Below are 13,258 nucleotides of genomic sequence, written 5' to 3'. Positions count from 1 at the left end.
GCTCAGCACCCCTAAAGATCTGTTCCTAGAATCGCTCCTGGTTATAATATTTAGCATCAATTTATTAGATATGCCTTGGGGCAGCAGAAAAATAGTTGATAAAGCTTTTTGCAGAGATGCCACCTGATGTTCAAAATAAGTAACAAAACTTTGTAAGCAAGTCTACTATATGCACACTCACTGCATGCTGCATAACCTTAATCATTGGCTCCCACGGGGTGTCACAACCCAGTGTTGATAAATGGATGAGAAAGAAAATGATGGTGATTCTGTTTAACAGAAAAAAATTACTCCAGACTTTCTCTTGTTTACTGCTTTTTTCCCCTGTGAAATACTGCATTCTTTCATCCGTCCTGGACTGGGTTGCACCAGCTAATCATTAATCCATCTCTAAGTCCGTGTGTAAAGTCCTTCCTTTAATAACCAGCTCGTTAGAAAGTAGTGATTTTTCTAAATCAAGTTGCATGTTAAAATGTTTTTATTGTAATTCAACATTTTCCCAAGCACACATCATTTAAAAACCGCCTTTTGCAAATGTCAGATATCGATATCCATATTACTCTGCAATCTACATTTTTGTCTTATTATAATTTTGTGTGAATTATATTAAGACAAAAATGTGCAACAGTTACAGGCAGCTAACTAGTGTGTGTCAAGCTCTCCCTATTTATATTTCGATGCCTAAATCTCCACTTGCATTACAACTTAGTCATTATTAACGGAAACAATGTTGTTATTAACAGACACAATGTCAGTATTAACGTACACAAAGTCATTCTTAACGGACACCATGCTATAATTAATATACACAATGGTATTATTAATGCACACAAAGTGATTATTAATGAACATACTATTATTAATAGACACAATGTCCATGATACTTTCCTTTAGAAATCTAATGTTTCTTCCATGTTACAGGTCCAGACTGGGTTTAGACAAAGAACAAGGAATGATTCACTTGGAGATCAGCGTTTCCGATGGACGTGAGTAATAAAGATGTTACCTGCTCAGTATCACAGAAACCTGTCAACATTTTAATCGTTTCTTGTAATTCCTGAACCTTAATTTGAAAATAACAACAATAAGTGAGAGCTTTTATTTATTTTATTCCATTTTTCTCGCTGCACTAAAACTTTGCCTCCTCATCTGCATTGGCTGCATGGAGACTCTTCATACGATTAAGCTAATTCATTTTTCAAGGGCCAGCTGTGACTTGGCCCTTTTTATTGGCCACAGAGCAGAGAGGGGGAACTTCCACAAGGCCTTGTGTGTTAATGCCCTGTCCCTGGAGAGACTGCCTCATTTGGCTGATGCTGACACACTGGGACAGCTTTCTCTCTACTTTATCTATTAGTGAGAATAAGTATTGGCCTCCAAAATGTTCCGCCTGTATGGCTCACTTCATACCATCAGCACAAGCTAAACCGTGATTGTGGACTAGAGAAGGTTGTTTGTTTTTCTCTCTGTTATATTTTTAGCACTGATTTCTTGCTTACCCACAGGGTCACAGTACATCACTTGTAAACTTCAGAATTGCTCTGATGGAAACAAGGGCAAGCCTTTCCCTGGATTTATCATCCCTAATTCCCTGGTGGTTCAGGATGAATACGTTTTCATCCAGGTGGGTTTTTTATTGCAAGGTCTGGCTTCATTAAAGGACAATTAAAAGCTGTAAAACCACTGCATTCAATGGCATCTTAATGTACAGTCGTGTTTTTCATTAACTAAAAGGGGCCATTATCCTGGGAAAGGATGGCATGAAATTGAAATCGTGATGTTGTGTATTATATTGCAGCTCCACGCTGCCATAATGCACAGTATCCTAATTAGTATCAAGCCCAGAGTTGAGATGGTGGCTTAAATTGCTTGTTACGTGCTGCTCGCAATCAGTGTGCACAGTGAAGTTTGTGAATATTTACCTGAAATGTGATTGAACTGCAAATTGCGCTGTGTTGCCGTTCCAGGTGCCGGTAGGTGGTCAGTCTGTCCATTACGTGTCCTATAGAAGAAATGCTTTCTACCCAATGAAGCTTCCCAAGTACACTCTGCCAAAGGTGAGGCCGCTGGAAAGGATGCCGTGTTTGTTTGTTGAGCACATGCAGAGTAAGAAGCAGCATTCATTTTTACTGTGGAATAATATTTATTCCTTCAGGCTGTTTTGTTGAATCATGATAACTTGGCGATGGTTGATTTTAACTGTGTTAGTCATCATTTTTTCATTTTTTCTGACAAATCCATTACATGGTTTTCCCCCACTTTATTATCCTCCTGAAAAATTATTTCTATATACATGCATAATACCATCTTTAGAGCTTGTGTTTATTTAGGACCTGTGGATGGTTTTTAATCAGTTGCCCTTTCGTCTGTATCAACAAATATTAACTTAAAAAATGGACGTGGACTTGCACAGTTTCCCCACAACTCCAAAAGGAACTTTTTTCAAGCAGAAAGTTCCATTTGCATTTCCACAAAAACAGTGTTCTGCACTGAATCCCATTTGCTAAAAGCTCAGCGGGGTGACTTAGTGTTTTCAAAGACCATATCACAACAACAGAAGGGGAAGCCTGTGGTGTTGTTTCGATCAGTCCGTCCATCCATCCATCCATGGGTGGGTCAAAACTTCCTCGAGAAGGACACACATCACCTCCCTCGCATCACTCCGGAGAGAGGATTCAGTCAAATTAAACTGAGCTTGTATGAAATGCCTGAGGTTTAACCTCCGTGGCCAGATTTAAATTGTCTGTTGTTGTTGAGAAAACACCTTCAATTCAATTTGTAAAAAAACATGTTCGCATCTGCGGTATTCATCGATTTCCCATATTTAGGACCTGCAGATAATCAGCTCAGATGACAACCAGGTGGTGGCAGCGATTCAGGACTGGCACCAGAATGACTCCTACAACCTGTACATGTCTGAGTCCAGAGGGCTGTTCTTCACCTTGATGCTGGAGAACGTTGTAAGCAGTGGAGGACCGGAGGGCAACATCATGATAGACCTCTATGAGGTAGGCAGCGTCTGTGCCGTCGAGCATTGCTGTCATCCTTTACATGTTTTCACCTTATTCAAGCATGCTGGACCGACTCACATCTCTGGCCTGGGATTATAACTGCTGCAGTTTATAGGACAATGGGACATGTTCATTCATGTTTGCTATCAAACCAATCAGTATCATTTGTGTAATTATACATGTTAAATAGTTTTCTGTTATTCAATACTATAAACCTTATGTGCTGTTCTACACTCATAGATGTATATGTTACTGTGCTACACACACTTGATTAATAAGCACTGAAATGAAATTACTCAACTGACAAATTCAATCAGCAACAATTTTGATTAGTGAGTAATCATTTAAATAACTTATCAAAAAATTAAAAAGCCAAACATCAGCGAGGTTCATAGTAGAGCTGATGATGTCATCAGATGTCTGCCTTATTTTATCCAACCAACATGCTTCATGTCGCATTTAAGAAGGAGTATGTGTTAAAGATCCAGAGCAGAGCAGAGCATTTTTCACTATCTTATGACATTGTTTATATTATTAATAAGAAATAATATTGGACAGATGTATCAATAATAACAATAATACTTACTTATACACTGTAGTAACATACCCCTTAGCTTTATTCATCAGTCCACTCACATTCACATGAAGATGTTCCAATCCACCTGACTTCTTTTTCACCACAAGAGAAAGAATGGAAAGTGTTTATATAAGAGTACCATACAAATTGAAATTCCGAGTTTGGGAGCTTGAACAGTAACAAGAGACTATGACAAGTTAAGTAGCAGCATTCAGACTAAAACTTTGCTCACAGTTGCTTTTGATGGTCTGCCATGCTTTCCTTAAAAGCCCCCTGCGATGTCTCGGAGAGGACATCCAAGACAGATGTTGTTGTTGGAACAGACGTTGGTACATTGCATTTCATTCTGCTGCATCTGAGTGTCTTTTCTCATATCAATGTTTGCTTTTTATTATGTTTTTCAAAACATTTCGTCGGTTCAGTCTTCAGGTAACGCACCATCTATACACAAGCGAAGAGAACTACCGGTGTCACGTGACGCCCGTAGTCACAATGCAGGGAAACTAGCGGCTTTTACTTGTGCCCTGAACATGTTATATTTGTGTTGACAGATGTGCTGTGAAGTTCGCAGTGGCTGCACATGTATGCATCACTTTAGATCATCCTCATCTGCAGCCAGCAGTGAAAGCCTCACATTGTTACAAACACACCTAAGATAGCCGTCGACATCGGTTACTCGCACTGCTTACTGACCTACACGTGCCTTTTATTGCCTAATGTTTAATATGAAGATCTTATCAGCCAGTGCAGAGGATTGGTGCTGATAGAGGTTGGATGTCGAGGATTTGCTGCCCCTGAAGGCAAAAAAAAAGAAGAGGAGAGACATTTGATAGAACTCCAGCATAGCAGAAAGAACATGGCTATGGCTAAAGAGAGAACAAACCTCGGTGTGAAGTAGTTAGTTGTTACCAGCTGGACACAAGAAGAGGTCTGATCCAAAACACCTGCAACATCACTGACGATATGTCCAGAAATATTCAGCTACAAGAACCAGGAGAGGATATGAAACGGTGACACGGTTTGACAAAGATTTCCACTCTTTAAATGGAAGAGAAATGCGAAAAGCTGCACATGAGGTTCTGCATCTCTGTGCACAGGAGAAGAAATATCTCAGGGCTGCGCCATATGTTGTTTTGATTCAGCCGAGTCCTACAGATGGTCCAAAATAGTGCTCCCTGTCAGAAAAACTATCACTTTAAGACATCTCTTCCTCTCCGAACTAGGCCTTCAGCTTTACTTAAGTCTGAATAATTTACAGATATTTTTTTTTTCTCCCTTTTTTGTTTTTTTTCTCTCCCCCTACCGCTCTCCGTCTCTCATGTTTGCAGGTTGCCGGGATTAAAGGGGTGTTCTTGTCAAATAAAGTTGTTGAGAACCAAGTGAAAACTTATATCACATACAACAAGGGGAGAGACTGGCGTCTTCTTCAGGCTCCAACAACTGATCTCCAGGGAAACAAAGTCTATTGTGAACAAGTAAGTGGGCCACTGAGAAGAAATAGATTCGTTTATTTGGATTTCCATATCCTCTAAAAAACCCACTACACTGGATCATGCCATGCTGTGGTCAATGTGTATACACATATGTAACTGTGCACCATGCAGTAACGGGAATATCTGGGTTGTGAATGAAGGCAGAGTTTGACGTTGGCTTTGGTTTTTATTCGTTTAAAAATAAAGTTTTGATACACTGCCACATGGAAAAAAGCTTTACATTATCAGATGGCGACAGGAGCAGGAAATACTAAAAGATTTGTGTAGGAAGTGGGAAAAACGTGCAATTAAATCAAATGAAAATGAATACAATACCAAGCATTCTTACATGCATAAAATTTTAATTTTTATGAGTCCAATAAAAAACGCATTTGCCAAACTCCCTTTTAATCTACAGTGCATACTCCAGTGATTATATTTCAGCTGTAGTAATACCAACCATAACACCTGAAATACATATTTTGATATATTCAGTTTTTTAGTAAACATAAATCAGAAGTCACAACACTAACAGTCAGTGCTTCATGCAACTCGCACTCTGTTTTTTAAGGCTGGTGCATGTTTGAATGTTTGGTATGGTGAAAACGTTTCTACTACTTTAACATACTGAACACATTTTGACCAAAATGTTTTCCATGTTCTAATTCCCTTCCCTTCTCTGCCATAAAAGTTAACATTTCATTTGATGAATTGTGAATGATTCATTGATTTAAATCAATCAATTCAGGAGCATTATTATGACACTGAATATTTTTGCGTGAATCAGATCTGCATCAACTTTCAATTTCACATTTTGTCTCCAGCAAACTAATCCCCTCGTGTTTGTGTTCTGCAGCCTTACTGTTCCTTACATCTCCACCTTCACGTGTCGGAGAATCCTTACACCTCCGGAAACATCGTCAGCAAAGATTCAGCTCCGGGAATTATTATAGCGTCAGGTGAGGAGGATTATTTCAATTGAACACCAATACTGTTGTTTCCTGTTAATGTCCTCGATTGCATCTTTCAGCCAAACCTGTTCACAAAGTTCTCTTCCCAGCGCCGTCTTTCACAGTCAACAACAGTTTCCAACTGAAATGAAATCGATCTTTGCTGCACACATGTTCCATGTTACAATGGAATGAATAATGAATTCATGTGTTTGTCTTGTTTGAATAAATACTCAAATGTAAAGAAAAGGCAACTGTACTGAAAACAGTGCTGTTCTGCCTTTTTGTATTCAGGTGTGGTTGGACCTGAGCTGACCAGTAATAATGTCAGTATTTTCATCACATCTGATGCTGGAAACAGCTGGAGAGAGGTACAGACCGGTCGCCATACAATACCTACCTTTCTGCAAAAATGCATTCCTTTGCTGAACTTGAAATCTTATGTAATAACTCCCGTCTTTCCCCTGAACTTTCCCTCAATTTAATACGGAATAAAATGAAAAATATGACTTAAAAGTCGCGCATTGTCTGAATAAACAATAGGAATGTGACGGAGCTTTCGGTGCCAACCCTCAGTTCTAGCTTCTGAGTTCTTGTTGACACAGCCACAATTGCAACAAAATATAGAATGGAGTTTTGACACCCGGCCTTGTGAAGACATGCGCCTATCTGATCTGTAAAACAAATAAACCAAAAGGAGCGTACAGCTTTTTTGCCATCGGCTTGAAAATCAACAGAGGGAGAGCAACGCTTGCTTGACGTGTTTGTTTATTCATCCGACTGGGACTCTCGTGTGAAGAACAGTTGTGGCTTCTCCTTGTTTAGTGTGTAGGTGTAAGTATGCGCGTTCCTTATGTCGTCGTCGGTGCACACTTTGCGTTGCCTTGAAATTTTCCTCTGGTGTGATGAAAAATGAAGCCGGTCGTTGTCTGCAGGTTTTTCAGGAAGAGTACAGCGTGTTTTTCCTGAATCAAGGAGGATCTCTGGTGGCCATCCGACACACACCTCTGCCAATTAGACACATTTGGTAAGGCTCTCCGAGGGTGTACCCGCATCTTTTAAAGAGACTATACTCAATCTTCAAAAGCAAAGACTGAGACTGCTTTTCTGCAGAGGATTTTCTTACTGAATTCAACTGTTATTTGTGGCTAGTCTGTCTGCGATCCAACCATTGTTCTCTCCCCCAGGCTGAGTTTTGATGAGGGCAGAAACTGGGACAAATACAGCTTCACCTCCTCCCCGCTGTATGTTGATGGGGTGCTGGGAGAGCCTGGAGAGGACACTCTCATAATGACGTAAGATACGAAGGAACCAAAAAAAGAGCTCATGTGTGTCTAGTCCGTTAATTATTACACTGGGTAATTATATATTACCCCCAATGAAAAGTTAGAAGTGTACATAAGTCTATTTAATGTGGCCCAGATGTAGAAACCATAGGGAAATAAGGATTATAGTCAGTGCATTAAAATAATAATTATTTTTAAATTTGCCCCATTTACCAAATGTTTTTTAACCTTTGTTTTCCTTGTTTGTGAAGAATATTTGGTCATTTCAGTCATCGATCCGAGTGGCAACTTGTCAAAATTGACTTCCGGTCCATTTTCCAACAACAATGCACGTCTGAAGATTATATGACATGGCAGTTACACAATGAGGTAAGCTGCTACTCGCTGATCACACCCAAGTGAATCTCTTTGATTCAGGCACAATAAAAGCAAGATGTTACAAGACAAAAAGAAAAAAAGGGACCTCTGAAATGTTTATGATGCATTATTCATCACAGGGCGAAGTGTGCATCATGGGAATGAAGAGAATCTTCCAAAAACTGAGAGCAAACGTTCGATGTGTCAAGGCCAGAAATCAGTATATTTCCCAGATGTCAGATTCCTGCCCATGCACAGAGGCAGATTTTGAGTGGTGAGTTCCCCGCTCTGCAGCTCCTCTTTTCATTCCATTAAATCCAGTGCACAACCCCTTTATCAATCTCAAGAGGCAGACTCTGTGAAGCCAACCTAAGGCTGTGTTTGAAGAGATATATTTTTATCATTTACAACTTGTTATTTTTTATTTCTGTTTTTCTTTCTATCGACCGAGGATGTTAATTCCTACCGTGATTTAAAAAACATGTAACCATGCCAACATGCCAGTATGAATGCTCTTTATATAAGATTATGTTTGTAATCAATATCCCCATACACATTAGAAAACACAAGAAACGTGTTACATCAAACATATCTTAAAATACATTTTAACTACAATCGGCATAGAATAATTAGGACAACATCATATCAGAAAACATTTATGATCATCTTATCACAACACAATTTAACACAGGATGTGATAGCTGTACATTATTATTACATATGATTATATACTTATGTATGTTTAAAAAGTGTCACTTCGATTAATACTCCATTTAATTCTGTATCGCTTGACTTTGTCTCATATTTGTATCCTTTTATCTTTCTGATCACACTGGTGCTAAATGAACAGCACATAAACACGCTTTATTTCTAAAAGGCTTATTACACTTTCAAACTCGACTGTGTTTCTCTGACCAGGATGAAAAAGAAATCTGACAGATCACTTTGCCTTCCTCATCGTATAATTACAGTTTGTGTAAAAACACACATTTTTTTTTCCTGCTTCAGAAGTTTGATACATAAAACATTAAATCTCAAATACTCTGAGCTGCTGTGCTGTCAAAGGTTTCCTCAAAGCCTGAAACACCTCTATCCACAGTAGACAGGTACTCACTGTGTATGATTCTATTTGAGCAGAGCCATTCTATTTTATATTTTTAATAAGTGGCGACTAATCTCCCTCGTGTATCTTGTTCTGTGCTTGTTCCAACTGAAACAGCGACTACGGGTTTGAAAGGCAGATCGATGGCAGCTGCTCTCCTGCTTTCTGGTTCGTTCCCGCGGCAACATCTAGAGACTGCATTACGGGGGACAGCTTCCTCAACACCACGGGGTACGCCTGATTCCTTTGTATTGACATGAGCAAAGGGGAGTAGGGGATGTAAAAAATGTGCCTGGTTAAATTTAAGTTTAACTTTTGTGAAAATCATTTTATGTGATATTCTCGGTGACAATGGTTGCGTACAATACGCGATCCATGGAAGCTTCTTTACCTTCAGAACGGAAGTTAGGAGGACATTTAGGATTCCAAAGGTGTTGTTAGGCTGATATGTGTTGCCAAAATAACTAACAAATTACCCGCCGTAATAAGCCGACTGCACCTGAACACCACATGGTGCCATAGAGAGTGCTTCAAAACTATTTTGTAAGCGGGGCAGAGAATTCAAAATAGCTAATGGGTAAATAGTTGAACCATCAACAATTTTCCGAGCTATGTTTCGTATGACGAAAATATTCTAACACTCTAATTTTTTTTTCTATAAAATAGTAAACCGACACCTGGTGTTTGTAACAAAAGATAATTGAGCCCATCTAACAGAGCTGTGGGGGTACGGTAGTCTAAAAATATTGTATTTCCTTTATGAATGTCTCATCTGTGTCTTTAATGAATGCCAGATATCGCCGGGCTTTGTCGAACAACTGCACCGAGGGAACACTGTTGAAGTTCAGCCCGCGGCGACAAAAGTGTCCCAGCCAGGCCCCCAGGGGCCTCCAGCTCTTCACCAACGAGGGAACACTGGTTGCAACACTGGGGAAGAATGTGACTTTCTTGGTCTTCCTGGAAGAGGTGCTGACTTCACTTTATCAAAGCAAAAAGTAGTTTGTCTTACAGCAGGATACTCGGAGGCTGCATGCTTCTTCTCCAGTGTTTTTAAGTGTGTATCAAGATGCTGTCAGGAAGGCCGGACCACCAGTGTTTCAAATATATATGCAGTGGCACGGTTTACCACTTGACCTTGTTCTTGTAGATATTATGGACAAATTCATTCTGTTACGTGTCAGCGAGGACATCGACAAAACAACCGAGGCCGCTGCGTGAGTGACAGTATTTTGTTTTCTTTTTGAAGGGTCTCGGTTCCATGACAAGTATCACAGTGGACTTTGGCGACGGGACGGCCATATCCTATGTTAACGTAAGCTCCATCGACGACGGGGTCAAGCACATCTACAGCAAAGTGGGCATCTACCAAGTTTCTGCTACAGCAAGCAACACTCTGGGCTTTGACAGGGTGATACTCTATCTCCACGTCTCCTGTGAGTCAAATAACGGGTCATTTGAAAGTGGTCGCTGCAATGTAAATATTATATTCTGACGCTGCTTTTTGAAAGTGAAAATCGGCCCCTTATTCCTCCAGAATTCTCTTTAAGTTAATGTCTGCATTGTTTTAATCAATTGTGCAAATAGCCCTTTGCTTCCTCTCATCACCTGCATACACGATGAGGTGAGCGGGTTAGGAACTAATTACATTTTTACTCATCACGGCTAATCGTGGAGATTTAATAGGTGTTCTTGTTGAAAGAGAAAATGAGCTTAGGTTAGTTTGAATTCAGCTCATTGTGACGGTTTCCATTGGGGACTTTTCCTGGCCACTAAAAAAAATGTTAAAACATCCATCAATATATTTAACCAGGTGTTAAACCACAGGTGTTAAACTCACAGAGCTCATGGTTTCTCTCCAAAGGTCAACTGGAACGCGTCGAGCTCTCGGCTCCTTCAGTAGTCATCAAGAACAAAGCAGTAAACCTCACGACAGCGTTACGCCCCGGCAATGTGGGAACAGTCAGCTATTACTGGTGGTTCGATAACAAAACCGAGGTGAGCTTCATTCTCTCATTCTCTACCACGCAGCCTATTTAGTGAATGACATGACAGATTCACACCGCCGCCCTCCATCTCTCCCTCTGTCTGTTTGCCTTTCAGCCTGTCGTGACTCTGGAAGGAGCGATGTCCTTCACTTTCTCCAAACAGGGAAGTCACACTGTCACCGTTCAGGCTTCAGTCGGCAATACTGTCCATCAGGACCGAATCACTTTGGCTGTTTATGGTAAACTCAATACACGTAAACAGCTTCTTAAATATCATTGAAAACTATGGAGGCAATTTTGTGTCTTCAAATGGAGAGTGATTCAATCCTTTTTTTTTTTAGATCTTCAAAGCCTTTCCACAATAAAAAGCCTTATCACATGTATTATGTTTTTTGGAGCTGTCATGGCCTTCATCGGTGGATGGACTTGGCTTAGTTGTCATGGTGATGGTTTAGTTGTTATTGCTCGACCAAAAAGTATGACATTTGGCCACAGTAACAGGTGGTTGATGAAGGCCATGAGATGTGGCTGAAAGTAAGAGTCTTACCAAGGGAATAGCTTTATAACACCAAAACTTAGAAAGCATACACACACACCGAGTCATTTATAAATATTACTAAGAGGCCTATATATCAAGCTCAGATCGTTTTTTCTGTTACAGTGTTATATTTTGAATATTTTCTAAATGTTTCCAAATAATAAAAAAAAAAAAGCCCACATTTTGTAAACATTTTGAGGCTGCGCTTTGATGTTGATGAATGAGTCTCCTTGCTGTCAATAGTGCGAGACCAATGTATTTTATCATGGGAACTCCAACCTCAGAGCCCATCGGCTGATCTGTTTAAAGAGATTAAATCCAGTTGAGGTTTTAGTGATAGATAATGCTGCATGAACAGGGATAAAATATCAACAACAATATTTAGACATATTGCTCCTTATTTAAGCCAAGATAGGCATTTTGCCGTTCATCTTTTATGGGGTATAATATTCAGCAGCTTTAAAAAAAGTATGCTGAAGATGTAAATAATATTAACATTCATGAATTTTGAGACAGGATTATGCTCAGTTCTCACATTTCCATTAAAGCCTAGCCTCCATATTTCTGATGAAAATACATAATTCACTCTACAGCACTCTATTATCTGAATCATCTGAGGTGGATTAGTGTGAAGATGGGTTCTTTAGGTCTGATGTGACAAACAAAATATTCAGCCTGTAGTGAAATGACAAATACATACATGCATATCTGTATCTCAGGTCTGAATTCGATTCGCGTTTGCATTTCAGATTATTTTCGGTCGCATGTTCTGGCCTTTTCCTCTAACTTGGACGAGCTGAACCCCGGGTTGCCTGAGTGGAGGGAAGACATCAACCGAGTGGTGAAGAGCTCCATGATTCAGGTCAGTTCTTCAGCTGCAAGCTTTTATTAAAGAGGCCGTAAAACAATTAGGAATTAACTCCACTCCTCAATCAAGCAGCTTTGCACTAGCGAGAGAGAAACTCAAGTCTCCGTCTAGTAACCCAAAGACATTTCCATTCTTGGTTACGATGTGTTTGTAATGCATGCGGTCTTGTGTCAAGTGGTGTACTCCGCTACCCGCAGTGTCTTTCACTTCACTCGCTGCATAATTGTAAGGTGAACCTCTTCTCGCTGACATGGCGCGTCACCTGAAATTATTTTTACTCATACAAGCTTTCAGCTGAACTCGTAGCAAACTCCAAAGTGAAAGCGTCACTTTGATAGCTTCCATTTGCTCTCTAAAGAGCTGAATGGCATTGCCTCGAGAGAACACCATAACCTCAAGTAAAGACAGCTTAACTGTGGTTAAGTGCGTCTGGTTTCCCCTGTCAGACACTGTGTGGATGTCAAAAAAAAGAAGCGACGAGTTATGTAAAAGACCTGGAGCCTGCGCTCTATATATATCCTACAGTAGCCCTCAGTATGAAACATTCACTTTGACCTTCAGTCTTGTCAGATATGACCATGGTTTACACCAGGAAACTGACAGGAGACCTCTGCTTATGGCGTAAATGCACTAAAAGCCCTGGCATTTACCAAAGACTGTCAAACTGAGCTTGCGTGTTTCACTTGATGTGTGCATTATATCTTGACAGTGACGGGTACTTAGGCAAATGATATATGAAACGGAGAGCCAGGAGTATTTACTCATTAATACTCGGCCAAAGCAGTGGATTTAAAAAAAAACACACAAAAAAAACGTTTTAATGAGGTTTGGTTGTTATTGCTAAAGGTCACAGGAATCAATGAGGAGCAGCTCTTGGTCACAGTGCTTCCAGGTTTACCGACAACAGCAGAGATTTTCATCGTGCCTGAGAAGAGGCCAAGAGAAGGAAACATGAATGAGAAGTTGGCGCACCTGGACCAGGTACTGTCTCATCGAATCATTCTAATGGTCCCCGGCAGATGCTCAGTAGAGTGTGGCCTCTCCGTGACAATTAACACCACAACAAACCAAAGCTGAGGAAGTCAAGAGAGGACATGCCCTGACACAGTACT

The 13,258-nt window shown here is 40.1% G+C and overlaps 1 protein-coding gene across 1 annotated transcript in view; it reads left to right on the top strand.

The window, feature by feature from the left end:
* LOC311020716 (VPS10 domain-containing receptor SorCS1-like) overlaps window positions 1-13,258 on the top strand; it is a gene marked incomplete at its 5' end in the record, with an annotated part of 39,315 nt that overhangs the window by 17,884 nt on the left and 8,173 nt on the right. The window contains 18 exons of the mRNA XM_084020924.1: window positions 922-986; window positions 1,506-1,624; window positions 1,968-2,057; window positions 2,829-3,008; window positions 4,917-5,063; window positions 5,917-6,019; window positions 6,305-6,381; window positions 6,946-7,037; window positions 7,198-7,305; window positions 7,548-7,665; window positions 7,794-7,927; window positions 8,873-8,986; window positions 9,550-9,721; window positions 10,002-10,188; window positions 10,617-10,750; window positions 10,856-10,979; window positions 12,028-12,140; window positions 12,993-13,127. Coding sequence (XP_083877050.1) covers window positions 922-986; window positions 1,506-1,624; window positions 1,968-2,057; window positions 2,829-3,008; window positions 4,917-5,063; window positions 5,917-6,019; window positions 6,305-6,381; window positions 6,946-7,037; window positions 7,198-7,305; window positions 7,548-7,665; window positions 7,794-7,927; window positions 8,873-8,986; window positions 9,550-9,721; window positions 10,002-10,188; window positions 10,617-10,750; window positions 10,856-10,979; window positions 12,028-12,140; window positions 12,993-13,127 — 2,212 coding nt within the window. The remainder of the gene's footprint in view (window positions 1-921; window positions 987-1,505; window positions 1,625-1,967; window positions 2,058-2,828; window positions 3,009-4,916; window positions 5,064-5,916; window positions 6,020-6,304; window positions 6,382-6,945; window positions 7,038-7,197; window positions 7,306-7,547; window positions 7,666-7,793; window positions 7,928-8,872; window positions 8,987-9,549; window positions 9,722-10,001; window positions 10,189-10,616; window positions 10,751-10,855; window positions 10,980-12,027; window positions 12,141-12,992; window positions 13,128-13,258) is intronic.

This window comes from Eutrigla gurnardus (genome assembly GCF_963514095.1).
Source record: "Eutrigla gurnardus genome assembly, chromosome: 11".
Taxonomy (NCBI): domain Eukaryota; kingdom Metazoa; phylum Chordata; class Actinopteri; order Perciformes; family Triglidae; genus Eutrigla; species Eutrigla gurnardus.
The sequence above is the reverse complement of the archived record's forward strand: the minus strand, read 5'-3'. Positions and strand labels throughout refer to the sequence as shown.